Source organism: Lates calcarifer, linkage group LG12, assembly GCF_001640805.2.
Source record: "Lates calcarifer isolate ASB-BC8 linkage group LG12, TLL_Latcal_v3, whole genome shotgun sequence".
Classification (NCBI taxonomy): domain Eukaryota; kingdom Metazoa; phylum Chordata; class Actinopteri; family Centropomidae; genus Lates; species Lates calcarifer.
This window is the reverse complement of record NC_066844.1, coordinates 2176416-2200145: the sequence shown is the minus strand read 5'-3', so window position 1 is coordinate 2200145 and position 23730 is coordinate 2176416. Positions and strand designations below refer to the sequence as shown.

The following is a 23730-nucleotide window of genomic DNA, read 5'->3' as shown; positions in this document are numbered from 1 at the left end:
TTAGAGAGGATTAAGTACGTCACCAGATTTAATACATAATTCTGACCTTTTTTATTGCCTTAAGAAAGTTTATTCATAATCGTAACAATCACAGTGTGACCTGCAATGTTTGATAAATGCTAATCTCTATGAAGGATTTTATGTTGACTGACACTGAAACTAAATGAAAAACATTTTAAATTCTGATTCAGTCTTTCTTATTAAATATTTTACTGAAATCCCCTTCACCTCAGGACATTTACTTTCTCCCTTGTCCATAAATGCAAATCATAGCCTCTAACCCTGCCCATCTGTATGTCTCTGTCCACACATATTAATTCCTACCTGCATATCAACTATGAGGACACTTTAAATTGACATAATGAGGTCTATCCATCAATCTGTCAATCTATCAATCTATTCACATTAGTCACATGGTTTAAAGATGCTAAATGTAGTATTTTATTCATCAACACATACAGTTGTCCATGTATGTACAAAATGACACAATGGTCATTAAGATGTTTGGTAGCCTCTGTCTCATGCCACTGCTGCTCTTATAGCCGGCATCTTTTAACTTATTTTTATCAGTTGTTGGCTTTGTTCACCATCTGCTGTCCTCAGAAACTATGAAAGTTTCTGTTAAGTCGTGCCATGAGCTAACTCACCAGCAAATGTGGTTTTATGACTTTGGTCCAGTGGCTCATTAATACAGAACAGAGTCTGAGAGAGGGTACCAACTGTCTCATCTACGGGTTAAGAGGATCGTAGTGAAGATGCAAAAATGACTGTTCATGTTTTATTATTATCATTATTATTAAAATGCTACACATAGCACCTTTAAGCTGCTACTCTGTCCTGGTGTTAGGTTTATTACCTACCTGCGTTTGAAGGTGAGGACGACACCGAGGAGGATGATGATGAACATGAGGATTCCTGCAATCACTCCGGCCATTTTCACTGTGCTGTCCACCTGCTTCTCTGGCTCCATGGCATCTGAGTCCTGAGTGGATGCACCTACACCCACAACCACACCCACACAGACACACACACACAGGTATGCACATAGTCACATTGGTAGGCAACCACATACAAATAGCAAGGCGCATACAGTCACATATAAATGCACATGTGGCCAAAGACACAAAAGTGCGGACACACAAATACAATCAGGCTCTCAATGCATGCACACATTCACACACTGCATACATATATACACACATATTTGTAAACACAAAGGACATGGTTTACCCTCAGTAGCCATCCTTGAAAAACACACACTCTGTCTCACATACACACACAAAACATACATAACAACAAAAACATACTGGACACACTTGATCCCAAAGTGAAGATACTCTAAACACTTCATCCATATACAAAGAGCCAAACACAGCTATAAACAACATGCAGTGATGTGCAGTGGGTGATGAAAACACAATCAACATGCTTAAAAAAATCAAACTCTAAATAAATAAAGTATACACAGAGGAACAGAAATGAAAGAGTTTAATTCAAAAGTGAAATTTAAAGGGGGAAAATAATCATTTCAAATGAAGCATTCAGTCAATCAAAAAGACTAAGAGACCTCAGACATTTAAAATGTAATCTTTTTGAAAAGTGCAGACTTTCATTTTAACAGTAATGTTACTGTTTTGACTAGTGGGAATATCTAATTTTAGAACAAAATGGTTAATCTATAAATCTTATAGCCAAAATTAATTTGCACTTTGAGTTCCTGAAAACCAGTTTTGTGCCCTCTAGAAAGTTACAAAACATTATGAGCAGGAGAAAACACCCTCTCTTTCAAAATAAACTATCTATCCTACAGATAAATAAATAGAATAGATAAAAAGAAGAAGAGGAAGGCAGACAAAGAAGAGTGGCAACAGTTTCAAAGCTACAAGATTTTTGTTCCAACTCTCAATTTCATTCCAGGTTACAGACATTCAAAGGACAAGGACAAGGACAAACAATGCGCAAATGTAGAAGTCATACAGAGACATCAAGGTTTAAACTCCAGACATGCACACAGAAAATGCCGCACATGCAGGACTGGCTCCAAATCATTCTTTTATACACAGATTAAATAAGATGGTAAACAAATGAACAAACAGAGTGGATGGAAAACAAAAGTTGGGGAAGGTGAATACAAGGTTGGCGCGCACTATGGATTTTACAGGACGATGACACATATTCATGCAGGTAAGAGCACTGCCATCACTGTATGACTTGATGTAGAGGCCAGGAGGTGACTGTCAATAGACTGAATGAAAGGAGGCACAGCCAGTGAAGGAGAAGAGAGGCAGGGTAGAGACGGAGAGAGTGTCACCTCTGACTGCAGAGAGGGGATGTATTGTACATCCTGCTTGCTGCTTAGACTCTGATGATACATATACTTTACTTTTCTAAAGTAATTTCAAGATAATACGATATTAAGCTGCGAGACATTCTTTTATGAGCGCTCCATTTGTATCAACCATCTTCTCATGTTGTTTGACATAGGATTTTGTGTTTAGTGATTGAAAACTCCACGGAATTTATGTCAAAAACTATTATAAAGAAAAAACAGACAGTCCATCAAGTAAAGTGGTAAGATTCAAAGGTCACTCTTGCTTGTACAGACGTTAGCACGAGTAAATCATAGAGTGACATTTTAATTTGCCCTCTGTGAAACTCAAAGCAGTTGTCTGCTACTGTTTCTGCTTCTCTTTTCTTATTTGCCACCCCTGGTAGCTGCAGGTAGTTTCTGTTTAAAATGCAGAAAACAGGAGCATGCTGTTCTCTAAGCTTTGTCCAGCACTTTTGAAGAGTTTCTCTGTATTGTCTGAATTTGGATCTTTTCCCTTTAATACGCAGTTTCTATCAATCAAAATGTCTCAATGGAAATACTCTAAGAAAAAGGATACTATGCAGTCATGCAGGGGGTTATCCAATAAGACCCACAGATGGACATACTGTAGAGGTAATTTGCCTGAATATATAATGACAAGATTAAGTAGCCTGGGCTGAGACGTTAAGTCTCAGATAGTTATTTCTTTATTGTTAATACAACAAAAGAAATGAAAGCAACAGAAACTTCCAAGAGAGCAATTAGTACGACATGTATACCTGAACTGTACATGGCAATTTATTCACACATACCCTGTGGTTACAGAACAGAACTGGGATCCTGCACATGAATGTACCTGTTCTCTCATAGACATGCACCAAGCAGCCTCTTGTTATAACCTTGATAGACAAAGACAGCTGATTAATAGAGTGATACTGCTGCGTGGGAGTTCAGTTTAATCCCCTGTCTCGCTCATCTTCGCCCCCTCTGCAATAACAACACAAGGTTGGCAGAGGAATCCACTGAGCTAAAGGCTTAAGCACCTAACCTTGGCACGCGCTGTAATACCTGCCACAGTGATGAGATGTTCCTTTAAAAACCCTGAATGCCTTCAATGATAACACATTCACCATCTTTGTAACCTGATCACAGACAGCGACCACATCTTGAAGCACCTCACCTTCACCTTCGAAAACATAAAGATTAACCAAAACCAGTACATCTGTCACTTTCTATCCTACGCATTAACGCAGAGCCTTTTTTCCCGACTTGTTTTCAATGGAAATGAGATATCAAACAGACATTTTAATGGTGGAAGTTCAGTGTAAAGTGCTGTACTTCTTCAAAGTGGATAGGGAATATTTCTATTCAGTGCATCCTGAATGTTTTCTGTCTACTTTAGAAAAAAAATATGTAGCTCTTGGTTAACTGTTCAAGAGTAACCACCATATCATAAAGCTGAAAATGTATTTAGAAAAAGATGAAGATGAAGGGCAGTTGCATCATCCCTCATGCCGCCTAAATTGTATACAATTGTAGTTTTGAAGGAGACTGCCACTTCAGCTCAGACAAGACAGAGATAGTGCCATAAAAAGGCATGTGAGGAATATGTTTAGTAGTGTATGCACATCCTCTTAATATATGAGGTCATGTAAAGTGAATAATGTTCCAGTGTTGATACAGCTGTCAGTATCTTATGGCAAATTATTTTGGCTTATTATAAAAAAAAGAAAACTTGCAAAAAAACATGAGTCCTTGTCTCAAACTTCCTAATCCGAATACGGTCAATCTCAGGTCCAAATCCAAGTCCAAGGCATCAGTGCTCAAGTCCAAGTCAAGTCACGAGTCCGAGTCCTGGCCTTGAGTCTACACACTGTATGTGGTGCACTGGCAAAAAGATAAACTACATGATGAAAAATTACCTGAAGATAATGTAATCAACTTCAAAATGTTGCTACCATACATTTTGAACACAAACATGTAAAATATCACTATTTACTCAACACTGTACAGTTACTACAAGAGCGGTATAGCAGCCTATCCTGAGTCAGCCTGCAGACATTTGCTGCATATTTCAATCAAAAACATATCTGGTGCTATCTCTGGTTGCAAAATATTTACTCAACCGACTCATCTTTAGACAGTCAGGTATGATATGCATAAGTGCATAGCAGCTGTTTTTGTCTCTTTAAAACAGTCAGTCAATCAGTGAATAACCTAGGAAGGACATTTTCTAATCTGCCTGCAGCCCTGTAATCAGCAGAGGTGTAGACCACAGTGAATTTCAGCTTGTCTGTGTCCATCAAGTACATTACAGTTACATGAGAGCCTCGAGCGGTCATGCAAGAGACAAGTTCACACATTTCCCTGCAGTCTGTGCCCTGGTAATCACCCCACAGGTGTATTAAACCTCAATTTCCCCCCTGAGTGATCCACAATATGTACCACCTGACACATTACAGTATGACCCCATTTGTTCACACTTCACCAGCGCACGTGCTGATTAGGTTCAACAGTTCATAATGTAACAGTAGAAGACCCCACCTGGCAACGGGTTCAGCTCCATTTAACATTGTGATTGGCCAGTTTGGGAGCCACTCAGCCAATCAGGCAAACTCTGACAGGGTTCTGACCGGGGCAGCGGAGAGGCGATCTAATGTGACTGTGCCCATTACAAGGGGGTAAAAGATGAGACGGAGCAAATCAGCACAGCAAAGTAGGATTGATTGACAACTGGTGCAAACACAATATGGAGGACACCGTGTGGCCTCATTTATTACTGTATTGTCACTGTCAGCTAACAGGTGGCCTGTAAGTATGTGAAATTTATGGATCCATCTTGCTGTTTTGCTGCCGGTGCTGGCAGGTGGTGTGGGTATTATTTTGTTGGCACACATCAGGGCGCAAAAATAAAAAAAAAAAAAAAAAAAAGACAGAAGAATGCCTCATACTGCTACCTAAACAACACACATGGCCAGGTGACTCTCCTCACAAATGGAAATATTAAGCAGGACATTGCAACGTCTCCTAACTATAGCAACTTGGGAAACTAAAGTTCAGCGTCAAGTATTGATTCTCTAAGTAGACAGAAACATTCAGGATGCACTGAATAGAAAAGCACTGAATGTTTGGGGTAGGACAGAGCAGGATGACTGAATGTGTATTTGTAATTTAAATGTCCAATCTCAAGACATCACAGATCAATTCACCTGCTGTCTTACAAGATATTCTACATGGAGTAAAAGCATGTGGAGGTTGAAGACTGAACTAGTTCTAATTCATATTACATCTCTATAATATACACACCAAACAGAAATTAGTGCTTGCTAAGTGTCAGCAGCTGACATCAGCTGTCAGCCTCAGTGTAGTGTGTAGTGGCATGTTTATAAGACTCAAAACATCAAGCTGTCGCCCTAAAAGGTTTGGACTTAATCACAGAGATGTATGCAGACACACATACAGTCATTTCTCCAATGATCAAAAAGTCTCTAAAATTACCCAAGATCATTACTCCTTATTCATCACAAGATGAAAACCTATTCGTTGACACTTGGCCTGATTGCGTTATAATGGGAAATGGTGCTATGAGCAACCACATATGTGGTGAGAAAAGTTAATATGGGTGAGTGTATTTTCAAAATAATACGTCACCTTAATTAAAAAAAAAAAGCATACAGTAGTAAATCTTGAACATACACTGTGATATTAAAATAAAAAATCCTCATATTTACTTATATCCACGAATCTACATTCTTGCTGAAGACAATATTGCTCATCTGTACATGTAGTACAGCAGAGCTTAATAGAGAAAGGAATGGGAAGGGCCTGCATGGGAAGGGCCTGCATGGTAATGGCGAGAAGAGGGTCTTTAAATTCTGTATTTTTCCTGTAAAATCCTCCCAGGAGAAAGGCATGAAATATCGATCTGAGAGGTATAACTGCTCCCACTGTCTCTGCAGACGCCAGAATTCACAACCACTTGGCCTTCACAGTGATAGCCTGTCATACCTGGGGAATACTGTGAGGACAACAACACAGTTACTGGGGGCAATAGGGAATATATACACACAGATACTAACTTTCTAGTTCATAAATGTGGTGAGGAGTGCTACTGCTATGACATACAATACATGCTTACTGATATTAAGGAAAAAAATTGTATTATATCCACATTTTCAAATGCTAGCTTAGCATTCAAGTGTAGCGTATAGACTGTTTAATGGAGAAATCAACCCTGAGTTTGAACAGTAGATGTCTTTATTCTGGTATTTCTTTTGGTTTAGCACCGCTAAGGGATGAGGGAATATTGTTATATAGAAATACTGAAATATCTTATTTTAACATAAACCATGGTGGAGTGGAACAGAGGCTCTGGTTTACTCAGTACTCTCATAAAAGAAAAAAAGCCCGTAGGGCAGATGTAACTCTTCTTTTATTTGTCTGTGTTGAAAATATCGAACACTATTATTTTAATGACTTGTTTTGTATGTTTATGTTGACAGCCTGTCTGAGCAAAAAGACAATTACTTTCCATAAACCCTGAATATAAAGTTGGAAGATATAAATTTGGTCCTACTGTATCAGGTCTTATTGTAGAACAGGAGAAAAGGAGACTTCCTCTGTGTTTGCCATTATAACTGTGACAACAGTGGGCTGGTGATGATACTGACTGCGCCCAAAAGGCATTAATTTGATGTGTTCCTGAATGCATTGTGTGTGTGTGTGTGTGTGTGCATGCACTTGTGTAATATCCTTTTCATTTATACATTTCTCTGCACTTCTTTTTTTTCTTTTTACTTCTCTACTTGGAGAGCATGATAAAATTATCAGGGAGGAATTATGGGTAAAACCAGAGATATTAAAAACATAATCTCATCCAAATGGAGAGAAGATTGATTCTCCTAGCTACCAACACACTGCAGCAGCCCTGAATGGCATATTAAATGCTGCTTTGCGTTTCTGTGAGTGCATGTGTGTGCGTGCGTGTACACTGAGCATTGTTGCTGCTTGTGTGTGCCTGCGTGCAAACAAATTGACTTTTTTCCTTTACTCTGTTTTTTGTTTGTTTTTTGTGTTTGTGTGTCATGTTATTGTTTATGTTTATTATTCTAATGTATTTAAATGGAGAATAAATTAATAAAGTTGATACGCAACAATATGTGTGTGTACATGTAAACGTACAGGTAAAGTATACAGGATGTAGACATCTTCAGATTTGTGTGTGTTATGCAGGTTATATAAGCGTGTGCTCGCTTCTGTGTGTATTCATGCGTGTGTGTCTTAGATCAGGGTTGATGTGAAGGTTTAGCTTTTAGGTATTGTTTGTCAGCAGCTGTGGGGTGCATCCTCTGTGGATTAGCGTTAGCATGGCTGAGTGTGTTTAACAGGATTACTAATCTGAACTATGCTGCCGCAGCGCTCTGTGTGTCACTGTGTGTGTGCATGGCTTTTCATAAACGTGCCTTTGACTGTGTATCTGAATATTTGTGTGCACTATATGTGTTTGTGTCTGTGTGTCTGTGTAACAACACTCCTGTATGTCAGTGTGTGTGTGTGTGTGTGTGTGTGTGTACCTGGGTGCCTCTGTAAATGTGGTTCAGTCTGGCTTTGTGAATGTGCGTGTGGTCAGATGATGATGGATTACATATCTTGAGTCTCCATAACTTAGTAAACAATGAAGGGCAATGCTAATAGCTGCTCCTCAATCCCTCTCAGACTCTCACACACATCCCAGTTTCCATTAATGCTGACATTAATTTTAAGGTCATCGGGATATGGTTTACTAAGTACTTCAGAGCTTTAAAGAACTAAAACGACTTAAATGCTCCATCATCTGGTCTCTGTGGAGCCTTTTGTAGTTGGGGGTGGGGTGGGGTGTCGTTAACACTTAAAAAATGTGTGTGCTGGTGTGTATGTGTGAGTATTACACTGACAATATGCATTGTCTTATATACTGAAAAAAGGATAAAACATTTAATTGCCAAAATGTGACATAATTTTTAACTATGCTTCTTTTATAACAGTTTATGAACAGTGATAGACTCGACCTCTGTCACTGACCTCTGATGACTAAGTCTTTATCCTGGGATCATAGTTAATAAAGAAAGATTCATCTAAAGCATGTAGTGAGTGTTTTCATGTGGGTCTGTGTGATTGGTGCTATTTGACGGTTATGTGTGTGTGTGTGTATTATACTGTATGTATCATCTGTCCTCTCTCCAGTCCAGATCTGCTGACAGCTACATGACAGCCCCTATATCCCTTTGCTGAACCCATTTTCTGAACATAATCCCAAAATGCAATGCAACATGTCATATGATGACCAAATCAATTACTAGGATACACAAAGCACACTGTGTTCGATTAGAACTTTTGATCCCCCCCTCAAAGAAAATTTGTTTCTGACTGAAACAACACAGCTAAAGGCCAAAGTGAACTGACGTTAGGACACAGCTGCTGTAAACTGACAGCCACAAAAGGCAGGAAGGCTGGCAGAAGGTGAGGCCTTGAGACTGTAAAAAAACAACCTGGAACTGAAAGGTGACAAATCACACAACTTGGTCTGAGTGACTTGCAATAAACGAGCAGGAGAAAATTCAATTATGAAGCTAATGTCAGCAGAGGAGATTTACACTAAAAACAAAATGAATTCCTAGGAACTCATCACTGTCTCTGTAAATGCCAAGCATACAGAATGCACTGTATTCAACAGCATATGACTATATATGGGAAATAGAATAACTGATGTAAAACTTTTTTATGAACATAAAACTGATGCACAAAAAACACAAAACAGCTGCTCCAGGCTTTTTCAGTTGAGGGTTTTTTTATGCCAAGGTCACATTAGTAACAAGTCAAGTTGTATTATTGTATTTATAGTCCAAGAGCAAAATATCGGCCTCATAAATCCATTAGGGTGGGGAGCTTTTGGACTAAAATGGAGACTGTTTTCTAAAAGGCAGCAGTGCACCGTGACACACTTATTGAGTGTTTGGTAATTGTGGGCATTTTCTCTGTGCGTCAGCAAAATCATTATTTATTACAACTTTAAATTAAAGAGAAATCGTTTCATTGTTATTTTTTGACTTGCTGTAGTTCTGCTCTGTCTACTTCAGGGTTAGGATGACATTAGAACATTTGACAGCTGGCATATTGTAACAACAGCGGAGTCCAATAATTCCCACTATCCCGACAATCACAAACATTTATTTGGAGGTAGAAATGAAGCAGAACATTTAAAGTTATTTAACAATTTGTCACGGCTGTCTTTTAAACTGCAGTGCTACGTCCAGGGCTTATGTCAGGTTTTTTTTCTTTCTTTCTTTTGTGTTGTTTTATAGACAGAGGCTTGTTTTTCCACTGTCCTTTCCACAGTCTTTCATTTCTAACTAATGGATTCAATTATTGAAAACTCGAGTAACTTTAACCTTGATCAAAGTTGTGCTGATCTGGGAATCAAACAAAGGTCTGTCTAAAGCACAGGGCAAGCAAAGTGCTAAATCTGACTCTGATTTGAGTTTTCGCAAAGTCATTTTTACTCAAGTGAATGAATGCTTTAAAGTGACTGACTGGAAGCCTGACTCGATTTCTAACAGCACAGAAGATCAAACATTCCACTGAATTCAGCAGTGAGTTCAATAGTTCATAAATTCACAGTTCAGCAATCTATCTATCTATCTATCTATCTATCTATCTATCTATCTATCTGTCTGTCTATCTATCTATCTATCTATCTATCTATCTATCTATCTGTCTGTCTATCTATCTATCTATCTATCTATCTATCTATCTATCTATCTATCTATCTATTTTATCTATATCTATTTTCTGTCCATGTGTTTCCCATCTCCATCTAATGTTTCTTTTGGACTCACTTACTTTCTAATCAGTTTCTTTATGTCTTTCACTGCCTCTCTCCCTTCATCTCTTCAGCCATCTCTCTTTCTCGCTCTCATCCGCAGATGCTGGTGGGTGCTTTACGACCCGGTCCCTAAGGATTTACACGGGGACAAGTGAACATTTTGTTGCTACGCTGTGGAGCAGATGGAAAATTCATAGCGGAGTTGGAAGGGCGAACTTAGCATAAGACAACAATTTGCCACAATGTCTGTCTGGCAGAGAGCGAGGCAGGTGCACCTGTCTGCATACACAATGCTACAGTAGGAGTGGGAAAAAAGCAACAAAATCCTTGAGTCTGTCTCAGCTGCTGGATCTATAGTTTTCTTTTCTCTGACTTTCTTCAAGTCAGGTTCTGTCACTCTCTGTCTCTCTTGGTTTTTGATCCTCTCCCTTTCTCTTGGGTTTTATTTCTTCTCCTCTCTGGAATATGGTCTGTTTCTCTGTTACTCTCTCTGTCTTATAGTTTCTCTCCATCTATATTTCTCTGTCAGTTGTAGATGCAGTCGAAACCCTGCATGCTCTCAGTACAGCTTGAACAGCATTTCATCCATTGCTGATTGGTACTGTGCCCTTAAAATGCCACATCACCGCCAGATATTCACCTACAAACATCCCTAAGGAGGTTCGTTCTTTTTCTTTTTTAAAAAAACAGACTGACTCAATCTGTTGCAAATTCAGAGAGCAAAGTGACTCACTAAGCAGCAAGCAGGCAGCACATGGTGATGATGGGAAAATAGGAGGAAGATAGGTTGTAAAGGACAGTGTGTATTTGTGTTGGTGTGTAGGTTTGTGTAGGTCAATGACAAAGATAATCCAGATATGATTCCTTCAGTGTTTGACTTTTGCAGTTCAGTCACACACACTCACATCACATGCATACATATACAGATAGCAAGCCACATGTTGCATCAGTATTGCACAGTGCCAGAGTCAGTTACAACACGACTCTATACACCACCAATTATAATCGACCTCGGGACTAATGGTAATGGGAATTGAAGATGACATATAATACCAGTGTATGGATGACAAGGGGTGGGTTTGATGCTCCTGTGAACTACAGAACCTGAACACGTGCAGGGCATACAGACACTGCCAATGCAGAAGTCCCACTTATCAATGCGTGCTGTCTGCCGCACTGAGCCTCAGTATAGAAAGGCATCACTCAGCCAATCAAAACATTAAAAATGATTTGGTAACTAGCTGGCTAGGAGGTACTGATGCTGCATTCATGCTGCAAGCCCTCTTGTTCAGTTATGGTTGTCTAGATGATGCAACAGAACTGATATCAATGCATATTAAAAAGATAAGTGTGCCAAGTCAGTAGCATATTTGAGTCAGTGAACTATTTTTTAACTGCCTTAGTTTCAGCCATGTTGCAAAATTATGGCAGCTGACTCTGAGTAAGATTTTATTACGTCCATGTTCAACCATAAATTATTATACAGGTCACATGTCCATGATGCTACCCTGTAAGTCATATGGACATGGTCCAGAATAGAAGTAATTTTGTGTAGTTTACTGATCAGCCTGACTCCATTTGTTTTGTGTAAAAGGAATGAAATAGAAATAGTAGAGTTTAGGCAGCAGTGTAAACTCAGCTACATGTTTCTGTTAAATAGACTTATTTGCTTTTACTGCTTAACAGTTGGAATATACATTTCTGAGGGACTGAAGGAGGAGAGATGAACGAAGTGGGACTTCTGCCACCTGGCTAGTGCTGCACAGAGGGAGTGTGATATAACACCAGGGCTGTGTTCGTTTCACTTTCAAATCAATCTGTTCAAAAAGTGGATGGACTTCAAAATTAGAATTTTGAGTCATATTTATCAGACCATTACCAGTTACTGTATTTAGTGCTGTAGTGTGACTGTCCTTGATATGTGGAAAACTATGGTGTAAAAATTTTGGGATGTTAGATTTGGTGTTAACATTACAGGAACCGACAAAGTCAACTTTCTGATTTCACTGTTTGAACCTACTGAGCTGAAAGTGACTCGGCCCAGACACAGTGTCAAACTGGAATCATTAACATTATGTTTCAGTCCACTGGGTTTAGACAACATAAAGTGGGTAAAACAAGTGGGTTTAGCTGCTGTCATTGGATAAACTGTAAAGTGCTGAATGAGAATAAGCACTGATCATAGGTGATTCAGAGTGGATGAGGGATAATAAATGTATCACAATATTGTATGTTGCTCACAGACTTATTGCATCTGAATATATCACATATTGAACTGTGCTTGTTTTTATGCACATGTGTTTTGTTTATCTTTTATAGAGTAATACAACCAAGTAAATCATTTAAAAAGTGTAGACGGATGTTCCACTGAACACAAGAAGAGCAATGATTTATTTATTTGTTATCTATTAAAGCTAACGTATGAATGTAAATTGTTCAGCATTGCTGTTTTAATGTGCCCAGTGCTTTTCTGCTTTCATCTGCACTGAGGAACTCAACCCCGCTTCATATGAATACAATCTATATTTATTCAATTTAGGATTTCACCAGTGTCCACAGTTGTGCATGATATGCATAATTCTTTGTGCTGGGCCTTGCAACCTCAATTTCCCTCAGGACAATAAGTGTTATTGTATTCATGTGAAGTCATCTCATATTCTTGACAAAGAACTGTGACAGCAGTTTGCAGTTATGCCTGCTGCTGACTGATTCCCCGCTGTGTCCCTATTGTTCAAGTCAACATTTTGATTGTTGTATCGCTGAATGGCATTCATATTCTGCTGTCACGTCTCTGCATCGCTAAATAAAAATGATTAGCACAGATGTGGTTTTGACAAAGTTCAGTAAACAATGTTTAGTTTCTGTGTTTTTACTGCAAGTGGTTGATTGGATTTTAAAGGGCTGTAGTAAAAAAACAACAAAAAAAAAAAAACCTCAATAAATTAAATGGTTTTACTGAAAAGGACTCATTCATTAGGTCTCATGACAGCAGGTCTCCTCAATAATATGAAATATTTTTCTCATACAGTAATTGGTGCCACATATTTTAAGGCTGGATAACTCATAATGGAATGTCACCAATTTATGTATTTAAATTAAATTATTTAAATGCCTTCTTTAGTGCAGCATTGCTTATGAAGGTAAAAGATTTGAAACATTCTGCTGATCATAGGGACAAAACTCTTCTTTTAAGTAAATGTAATGGTAGAAAACAGATCAAGTCTTGGTTCAGTGGCTCGTCCTCCCATTTACAACAGTTCAAATGCTTAGTCTGTGAGCCAGACACACATTTGAATCATCTGTATGTACAGTAGTTGATAGGTCACAAATGCCAGGGATTTATAAATGAAAGCAAGATGGTAAGCAATGAGTTACAGGGTGTTTATTGAGGCTGAGGAGTGATTTGAGGGAAGTGGTCAGTGATCAGTGGAGGATGGTGCTCGGTGGATTGATTTAAGTTTGGTTTGGGATTCACCCCCCCAACACATCTGAAATCAATCCATTCCATAAACAACCAATTCTGAATGTGTACTCAGCCAAATTGGGGATTATTACGAGAGTAAGATAAGTGTTTCAGAGGGCTATGGTCTGTACTGATATAGAGCAACTAACCTAACCTATGCTAAATTAGGGTAGACGCTAGCCCCAACAGAATTCACCAAAAGGTTTAGGTCTGAGGAACTTTCAATATCAGACATTTATTCTTGGTACCTAAATCTTCACGTCTACTCTTGGTGCCACTTGAGACAGAAAAAGTACCAGTTTGGCCTGAAACAAATCTCAGCTGGCTGAAACATGGTTTTTAAAAATATCTTTTTTCTTAGAAATGCAATTTCAAGGTGCACTGTGTTATGAAGCATGCCTGTTTTTTAAAAGACAAAAATCAATCCCTTTCAGGCCAGTTGAAGAGTTATGATAATGAAATATGCCACAATCTAGATAAAATATTTTGGGTTGTGTTATTTCACATTATTTTAAATGAATCCCTCTGAAAAACATAACATTTTAAAGGGTATCCCTTATAAGTGATGAAAACCTACGACGGAGAAGTTAATGATGATCACTGCAGGAGGGGAAATGTATTTATTAATTCTATGTAAAAGCAAATCACCACCACATATGTCTGTTACTCACTAAATGATTAGCATACATGTAAGAATGAAAGTATCCTTAAAGTAAATAGCTTATACATTGTAAGTAACATGGCTTTTTAGATTGGAGAGAGCACTTAAGTTCCGAGGAAAAATTTGGTTGATGGCTCTCATCTGTCTCTTTTTGACTGATTTTCAGTCCACACTGTAAATAAAATGATAAAGTCGAATGTTACCGTCACAGTACTTTGGCTATTGGCTGTGCACGAAAGCAACATGGTTTCACTGTTGTGTGTGTGTGTCTGTGTTTGTGTGTGTGCATGCAAGACAAAAGAGAGAGAGGACGTTCAAACACAGCCAGCGACACTCGAAGCAGAGCAGACATGCACACAAATGCAGTAAGATGGCGATAAGAAGAAAAGGAAAAAAATCAAAGAGTAAAAAAATAGAAAAGTTAAGAAACAAAGGAGGAAAAAGGAGGGGAGCGTGTAGGGCAAGGGACAACCAAATGAAAAAGGGTTTGTGCTGTGTTTATGGTTGTACTGTGATGAAAAAATATAACATAGGGAGGAAAATATTCTGCCTATAAAGCAATAATCACCTTCGCTTGGGATGACTAGAATGTACGGCGTTGTTATTTGTCCCCTACCTATTACCACTAAGGCCAAGGGCCGCACGTCCCCGCCGGAAAGCATGAGAAAGAGAGGAAAGAGAGAAAACAAACAACAACAAAAAAGGAAAAAAAGAAGAAAAAAGTCTAAGAAAAAAAGACGTATAGTTTTCTTTATCCATTTCATCAAGGTTTAGATCTCCCTGGTTTTCAATTGCACAATCTGTCTTAAAGGAGAGAAATTACAGTGGTGAGAGATAGCACTAGAACATTGAGATCAATAGGACAACTAGCACTCAAGATGTGAACTGGGATATGACTTGAGATTATTGCCAGGAAGTCAGCGTTGATACGCATCTTGACTGGCCCATTACCAGGAAAAGGACCTAATAGATGTGTTGCTGGTGAGGATGTTGATTACCAAAGAGTGAGATGTGGTGCTGGGGGTTAACGTTTGAGTCTGTGGATTCTGTCAGCCTGGCTTGACGGGTTAATAAAAATAAAGGGAGTAGGAAATGGAAGAGAAAAGAAATGAAGTGATGGTTGAAAGAAAAAAATAAAATATGAACTTTGTGGCGTGGCAAAGTTGGTTCAAAGACACATTCTGGCCTCTGGGTTGTGCTGCAAAGGTTCAGTTCACCCAGAGATGAAATCAGATCAGTTAATATTGTCATCAAGATCAGCAAGAAATTATTTGCAGATTTTCAGATAAAAGATTTTTTTATAGAAATTAAGTTGAGGCAACTAGGTGACTTAAATTGTTACCCTAAATAGTTTTCCTGTATATCATTGCCTTATTAGCACTGAATATTGGATGACTTGTACAGTGACTGGGTGGTAGTCAACCATAAGCCATTAGAGAAAGCTTCAAATTATATCTAAACCTTTCCTAATCTACATTACGCAGAGGCATACTGCAGACATAATCTCACTGGTTAAAGTCCATCTGAGTTAGGTAAACCAAAGAACCAGGTTTTCACAGAGCAAGAACGGCAGTCCATGAGTTTAAAGGTGATACATGACAAAGTCTACTAAAAACAATGGATGAGGTAGGGATTGATAAGCAGCAACTGCTACTTACTGTATTAGTCTTTTAAGGTTTGTTTGTGCTCAGATTATTTTATGGTTCGGCCTGTTTCGGTGCAGATTATAATCTGGCAATGCATCATAACATAAAGGTTTTTGTTGCTATGGTTATCCGCCATTTAAGATACAGTGTACACAGATTTAGAGCAGTGGTAAAATACTGGCCAGGTCTTTACAACAACATCTTATTTTAATGGATATCTAGCATTGGCATTGCGTTATAAAAGATGGTACAGCTTAGAGGATCTTGGCAGGTCCAAAGACAGGCTAACTACCTTATTTAGTCCGGTACAAACCAGTAAATCTTAGATAAAATGTACAATGTGGCTTTTAAGCTACTGGCAAGAGCACTAGGCATGATTATTTCCCTCTTTTTTCTCACTTCCTCAGGCTTCCATACCCTGGCCAAAAACATGGTTCTTTGGCTCTGTCCCTTAGGTTACCGTCAAATCAGATTCTTTGCCTCTGACAGTTTGTTGTATAATTGAATCTTAATTCTGCCTGAAATTACTGCCTGTATAGTTGTTTTTTTTTTCTAATTTCAACCAAAAGGTACAGCAGCTGAGTTCACAGATTAGAACACACTGAACCACACAAGTGGCATTTATCACTGAGATCAGCTGCTGCAGTGAGTGGATAGCAGGTATAGCAACAAAATTAGTCATAGGCACTTGCAAAATTAGCCATCTGCATTGCCTCAGAATACTGCCCACATATCAAAAACTTTGAACAAAAAACCAAACAAACAAACATTTTAAGTAGATTTAAAGTTTGTTTTGGGAACAGTGATAATTCCACAGATTGAAAAGAGTTAGCATTTTGTCGTACAAAAGACAGCCACAAAGTTAAAAGCATGTCTTTTACCAAGCACACACACATGCACACAGATAGAGAGCAGTGTCTACACACTGTAGACCTCCACCCACAGAACTTCCCACTCAAAAAAAAAAAAAAAACGGCCTACAAATGGATGGAGCAAGAGAAAGAAAGATATAAAAGAGAAAAATGTGCACAAATGAGCAATAAATGCTTGATGCAGACAAGAAATAATAAAAGAGCACAGAAGACAAAGGACAGAGAAAGGAGATGTGGAAAAATCTAATCAACATTTGATGCAGATGATAAAATAAAAAAGAAAAAAGAGACAAGGTGAGGAAAATCAATAGCGAGCTGAAAAGCTTTCAATGCACATTGTCACAAATGGGTGTATTTGCCAGAGATGAGCAGCAAATAAAGATGGGAGACATGGGGAAAGCAAAACAGAATAGGATGAGATGGGTTCTGGGGCTAGCGCTTTAGCCTCCATCCATTGGGTTTAATGAATGCGGTCAATCGGTATGTAATGGCCCTGATGTTCCACTTTATACACTGATGAGCAACATGGATGCAGAATGAGATGGAAAAAGAGAGCACAGAATAGAGAAAAAAGAGGGAGAATGTGAGACAGAAAAGGGCAGTAAGAGAAAGATTAGAAAATAAGAGATGGAGAGAGAATGCAATGCAATGAAATCATGCAGGATAACATGATTAGGATGTAGGGTTGCCTGTGCTAAAGGTTGAGGGTTCACCTCTTTCAGTAAAGTGTGTGTGTGTGTGTTCATCTCATCTAACACACTTGCAACACCATAGCACTATTCTATGGGGTCATGTATCTTTAAAATGAACTTCACTAATACGTTAAAAGTCAAATGAGATATAAAATAGCATCATGTCGTCTTTAACTGCATGCTGAGTATCAGTGGAAGGTTGCTCATACCTTTGTTAGCCAGGCGGACACAGTTGATTTTGGTTTCCTGTGGAGAGAAGACAGAGACAGACAGAAAGTTTAGGTAACTTGTGGTACATGGCAGGAAGGCTCTAAACAGACATTAACTGAGTCACTTGTGTTTAGTTCCTGAGTGGGACACTTCTAATCAGGATCAGTCTTTGATGGAAGGAGCACAAAAGACTATGTCTATGTACCCATAGACCATATATCATTTTAAAATGTGCAGCTTATTTTATGGTTATGTTTAGACACTCTCAGCACTGCAAAGATTGCAGACCTAAAAACCACATACAGGACTCTAGAAGTGAACCTTGGTCCCTGGTGTGATAGTCGCTCGTTGCACTTTTTCCATCTGGCATTCACCCCAACCACCACATGGTGACTCCTCTGCCGTTAAATAAATGTATCCCTTCATTCATTCAAAAACTAAGTCAGGTCTGCTTGACTCATGCATCAACTTTTGACACAGCAGAGACAACACTGGACGTGTATCTGACTACGTTGAAAAATGACACTATTTTTTGTGAAGGTAACACGTGCCACTGAGCAGAGAGCATTCAAAAACTCTTTGTGGTGCTGACAAGAGCTCTGACATTCACGAACACACAACAGCAGTAAACACATAGTGATGCTGTAAAACTGGTAATGTAAATGTGGTAATTTCTTGCATTAGAAAGGCTGTTTACCCTGCAAGGGCCTGATGACGAGTGTCCTTGAAAGCAAAGCTTCCATGTACCATTCACTAATAAAACGGGTTATTATAAGGAATGAACCAGAGTTTTATAGTGAACTACAATGAGTGGAAACCATAAACTGTCTTGGATCCAAGAAATGAACTAAAACAATATCTGATTACTGGTTAATGGGCCAAAAAATTATTAACACTGTAGTATGTGGATAAAAGGCACAGTTTACTCTTACACATATACACAACATAGCACTGATGGTCTTTAAAGATAATGCACGAGACCATGTTATTAACGACCAGCTCGATTACTCCCAAAACGCACATGTATCAAAACACATTATTAATATCAGGATCAATAAGCTGTTGTGTCAGATCCATTATCCTCAATTACACATACACACGTATGCACAGATTGCACAACTTCATGCAAATGGGAGTTCACATGTACATATTGTTTGCAGTCAATAATGTAAAACCACAAAAATGCACAAGTACATTATGTTATGAGATTATTCTGTAATAAACATAAAATAATGAAGCTAAACTAAAAAAAATAACCCACTTTAAAAAAAATCTAAACATTCTTGTTTCAGTAATATTGATGCGGTACATATCTAGACATCTTTTGACCTGCAAATTATCAAATCAGTACAGGTCAGGTCACAACATCTCGCACCACCGCTGTTTCTATCACACAGTTGTTTTTACTGTTGTGTCTGTACGTGCTTGCATTGCCCTGTTTTTTCTGTCACACACTTGACGTTCCTATGCTTCCACTGTTCCTGTCATTCTCTCTCTGATGGGCTGTCACCACCTGAAGGGGAGTGTGTTTTCCTTTATTCCAGCTCTTTTCATTCCTTCGATGCTCCTGTCTTTTCCTCTTTTCTTTCCCCCATGATGTGCTGTCACCAGTAAGTGTACATATCTAACCCGCTTGTCATACAGAGATTGGCCTCTCCCACACGTTGGCCCATTTGTCTTCATCAAAGACGGCGACTACAGCAGCTGCCGACACCGACACCTGTCACTTTAGCATTTGAACAAAATCACTCCCCAGGTGCTGCCCATACAGATTTATTTCCTCATAAAATTGTCCTTTTCAGGTCGTATTAACATTGAGTATTTTCTTTGACAACTGAAACCTGGACACAAAGTTTATGTTTCAAATGTATTATTAAGGTTAAATGAAGATATGAACTTTATTTTTCTGAAAAGTTCCTCTTAGGAATCGATTAATAAATTCCAAAAGTGTATAACGCACATTTTTGAAAGTTCTCAGTAGACCATTGCCTGTGGGGGCGTGGGGGGGTGGTGGGGTTATGACATTTACAAAGTTAAAGATCGGGAAAGATCAATGTTGGTGGATGATGAACTGTCTGAGCCTCTCAGCTGGAGTTAACACACCTGCTTCTACTACATCTCTGTCTGCTTTCCATCTGTCTGACTGACTGAATGTCTTGTCTATCTGCATTATTGTTTGCATTATTCAACGATAGGGCACTTGTGGGTAACAGAAGTGGAGAATGAATGCATGTTAACGCTCACTGATGGGCTTTAACAGTGATCAGTATGTTCTGAGTTAATTACTTCTTGAGATCTGTTGCTTCCATTAATTTCACTGATTGCTTTAAACATTACATGTAATTCCTGGCAGAGATTGATTTCATATGCATACCTGTATGAGCTCTAAGTCAATTTCTAAAACATATAGATGCCATAAAGAAATTATATTACACTTAGGAGTCTTAAATGTCAACCAACAGTTTGCTTCTATGGATACATATGGAATCAAAAACTCATTTGGATAAAAAACATCACATAAAGTCTCAACAGTAATAAAAATCTCAATTTCCGACTTTTGTGACATGCCTATCATAATGGCAAAGTTTCCCATCCTAAGTGTGGTGTATATCCTACAAATGGGCACCATGGGAATAAGATCACTTCCCTCAGAATCAGTGACTTGTGTTTTCTAGAAATTGGCCCCATCGTGCTTGTTTACAGTCCATTTAGAGGCCCGGCTGCTCTGGATTCACAGTCACCATGAATAGGAGGGCTGCCTCGTCTTGGCTCATGCTAATGGCCTAAACCTCAGGAGGTTGCAGGAAGCAAAGTTAATAAATGTAAGGCCAATTTATTGCCCTGCCTCTATCCAGAGAGGCTGAGAGACGAGAGGAGGGGAGTTGTTTACGGTGGAGACACTGGAGAGACAGTGTGTGTGTCTCTCTGTGTGTGTGTAGTAGTTAACTTTGTTGAGCCTGAGAAGAATACTAAGTGTGTATGGGGGATGCAGCTGGTTGTGTGGGTGAGCTCTCCCTCTCCCTCCATCTATATATCTTTCCATCTTCCCGTCACTCCTCCTCTCTTTCTTTCTTTCCAACACTTGGTTGGGTCAGTGTTCTGACTGACTGGCAGGTTTTCCAACCACGTGTGGTTTCTGTCAGACTTATGGATACTGTGATTGGCTGTTGGAGTTTCCAGGTAACCAGGGTAACCATTTTATTTCTTTAAATCTTTGTCTTTATGTCAGTTTCACACTCTCTCTAACAATTTCCTGCTACCTGTCCATACATTATCCATATACAGACACACTCTTTAGTTAGACTAACGGCTGTTCCTGATGTCAAAGTATGCCTGTCATGTGCATGTACACACACATACATAAATGTGTGTGCACAAATTTCTACACACACCTGGCCACAAGCCAAAGGCAAGCAAGTGTGTGTGCTTTCACACACACACACACACACACACACACACACACACACACACACACACACACAGAATAAAAGTGCATTTAGGGATTTTGGAGTCAGCTGAGTGCATCTTGATTGACATCGACTGTCAGTTGGTAAAATCTCTCTCTATCTGTCTCTCTCCTAGAAATCTCCAGCATCTGCACTCTGAGTTTTGCTTTGTGCAGTGTGTGTGGCTGGGTACATGTCTTTCTATAGTTGCGTGGACAAACAATTTGTTTTAAACGGTCACCGTGAGGACAGTTTGGCATTGCTAGGACATTTTAGAGGGTCCTTACAACTTCAAAGGGCTAAAATTTGATTTTAGGATTAAGGGTAGAATTAGGTTTCAGTTAGGGTAAGGGGCTGGGGAGTGTCCTCACAACCACATACAGACCTACATGTGTGTGTGAGTGTGTGGATGACGATGATTGTCAGCGTACCTTGACCAACCCCTGAGGCTTTTTACTTGTCAAGAAAGGTGTCTGGCTGCATTTTTCACAGCACAGGAGGGCATGTTTTTCCGTGTGTGTCACCGGTTCCTTTTGTTTTGTGCCATTTCTCGCCCCATTTCTCCTTGCCTTCTCACTCCTCATCCCTCCTCTGTCTTTCTCCTCCAACAATTCCACCTCTCCTCTCCACTCACTTTTCTCTTTCCTCCCTTCTCCTTTGGTCTTCTCACTTCCTCGTCTGCCCTGTCTCTTCTTCTGTCCTACCATGAATTTTCTTTGGATTTGACGCATCTTTTCAACTTTCTTCCATCTTTATTTAACCATCTTTCTCTACTTATCTGCTCATTTTTTGATCCTCTCCCTCTCATTTCCCCCACTTTTGTGTCTTTGTGTCATTTTGGGTGATAAGGACTGTCCTGCACTCAGCATACCAGTTCATCCCAAAGTCGTTGGGCGACACTAAGGTCAGGGTCTGTGCAGCCCAGTCAAGTTCTTCCAGAGAAAACCATTTCTTCATGGTCCTGGTTTTGTACACTGGGTGCACTGCCATGATGAAGCAGGAAATGACCTTTCTCAAACTGTGCCACAAAGCTGGGAGCCCGCTATTCTCTAAAATATGCTGTGGCCTTAACATTCCTCTTGACTGGAACTGAGGGGCCTTGCCAAATAACCTATGTTGTCATGTAGTTTGAAGGAACTTGATGTAAAAATCTCAAAACTCTTACACATCATAGCAGTTAATCAAGAATCTCCCTTGTCTCCTTACCCACTGTTATCCTTCCTTTCTTGGGTTTCTGTCACACTGTAAACCATATCCTCCCTATCTCTCTCTCCTCTCCCACTATCTCTCTATAGCTATGTCGGCCTCCGTCTTTGCCTCTAGTATTATATCTTCTTTAATGTCTCCTTCACTCTTTTTAGACTTTTATTCCCTCTCCCTCTAACATTCCTCATCCCTAAGTCCCTGATCACTCTTGCTCTTCTCTTTCTTATAGCCCCAGGCACTTTATTCTTGTCTGTGTGTGTTTTCCTTTAATGTGGGTGGTGTGTGTGTGTGCATGTGTGTGACATCATATGACATCGAGGGAGACATCAAGATTGCCGTTGGTGAACAGTGTTAATGTGCAGAGCGTCGACTAATTGGCACAATGATGGGAGATGAGAGACTGGCACCAGACTGATGTCACCCCAGAGGGGGAGAGGGAGGGAAAGAGGGAAGGAAAGACACAGAGAGAGTTAGATTAAAAAGCAAAAAAGGGAATGGTATGTGGAAGGAAAAAGAGAGGTAGGTGGAAAGGAGGACAAGAGTACAGGGGGTAAAGGCAAAAAAAAAGTGGAGAGATATAGATAACAGGTGGGAGTGAAAGGGAGCAAGAAAAGAACACATGGATGGGTGGAACGAAAAAGAGGAAAGACAGAAAGATAACAAGAGAATGACAGAAATAAAGGGGACAAAAAAGGAAAAGAGGTGTAGAATGAGAGTAAGAGAAAAGAGAAAGGAATGAAAGAAGCATCAGATACCTGAATGACAAAGAAAGGAGAGAGGGGAGTAGAGATACAAAAAGAAAGACAGAAGATTGGGAGCCATGGGTTACATGAGAACAAAGGAGGAATAGATGAAGAGGAAGGAGAAAGGGGCAAAGAAACACAAATAGAGGGAAATGGAATGAAGGGAAAGAGGAATGACAGAAAGACAGAAAGAGAATTTGGGAGGAGGAGGTGCGACATAAATAAAAACATGTAGCTGGATTTCTTTCTAGTGGAGGAGCAGAGACAGAGCAGCAGCAGTGAGCAATGAAGAGATGGAGAGTGGGTGGATTGAGAGAACAATTTCTTCTAAATGTTCTCGAGAGAGGGAGAAAAATAAAGTGACAGAAAATGAAAGAGGGAGGAGAGACGCTCTCGTTGATGGACAGGTGGAGCTCAGAAGGAGAAAAAAAGACTAGGAGGATTATCCAAGACAGGCAGAGAATGGGAAACTGACTTTGATCCATGGGATCAAACTACGACAAACCAGCCAAGTCCTCTAAAATGTAAATGAGGAGTTTCTTTCCAATATGATACATCCACCGCTTATGAAAAAAAGGTGACATCTACTCACAGAATGACTGACAGGAAAGAAAGGAAA

The 23730-nt window shown here is 39.4% G+C and overlaps 1 protein-coding gene across 8 annotated transcripts in view; it reads right to left on the bottom strand.

Annotated features, from left to right (window-relative positions):
• Nucleotides 1–23730, bottom strand: part of ptprt (protein tyrosine phosphatase receptor type T) — a 295874-nt gene that overhangs the window by 94497 nt on the left and 177647 nt on the right. For 5 of the 8 annotated variants that reach the window (XM_051074478.1, XM_018702965.2, XM_051074474.1 and 2 more), the window contains exons 15-17: nt 17716–17752; nt 14865–14921; nt 861–996 (exon numbers count right to left, since the gene is read on the bottom strand). In XM_051074478.1, the coding sequence (XP_050930435.1) occupies nt 861–996; nt 14865–14921; nt 17716–17752 (230 nt within the window). The remainder of the gene's footprint in view (nt 1–860; nt 997–14864; nt 14922–17715; nt 17753–23730) is intronic. The other 3 variants (XM_051074477.1, XM_018702973.2, XM_018702974.2) reach the window with 1 other exon arrangement.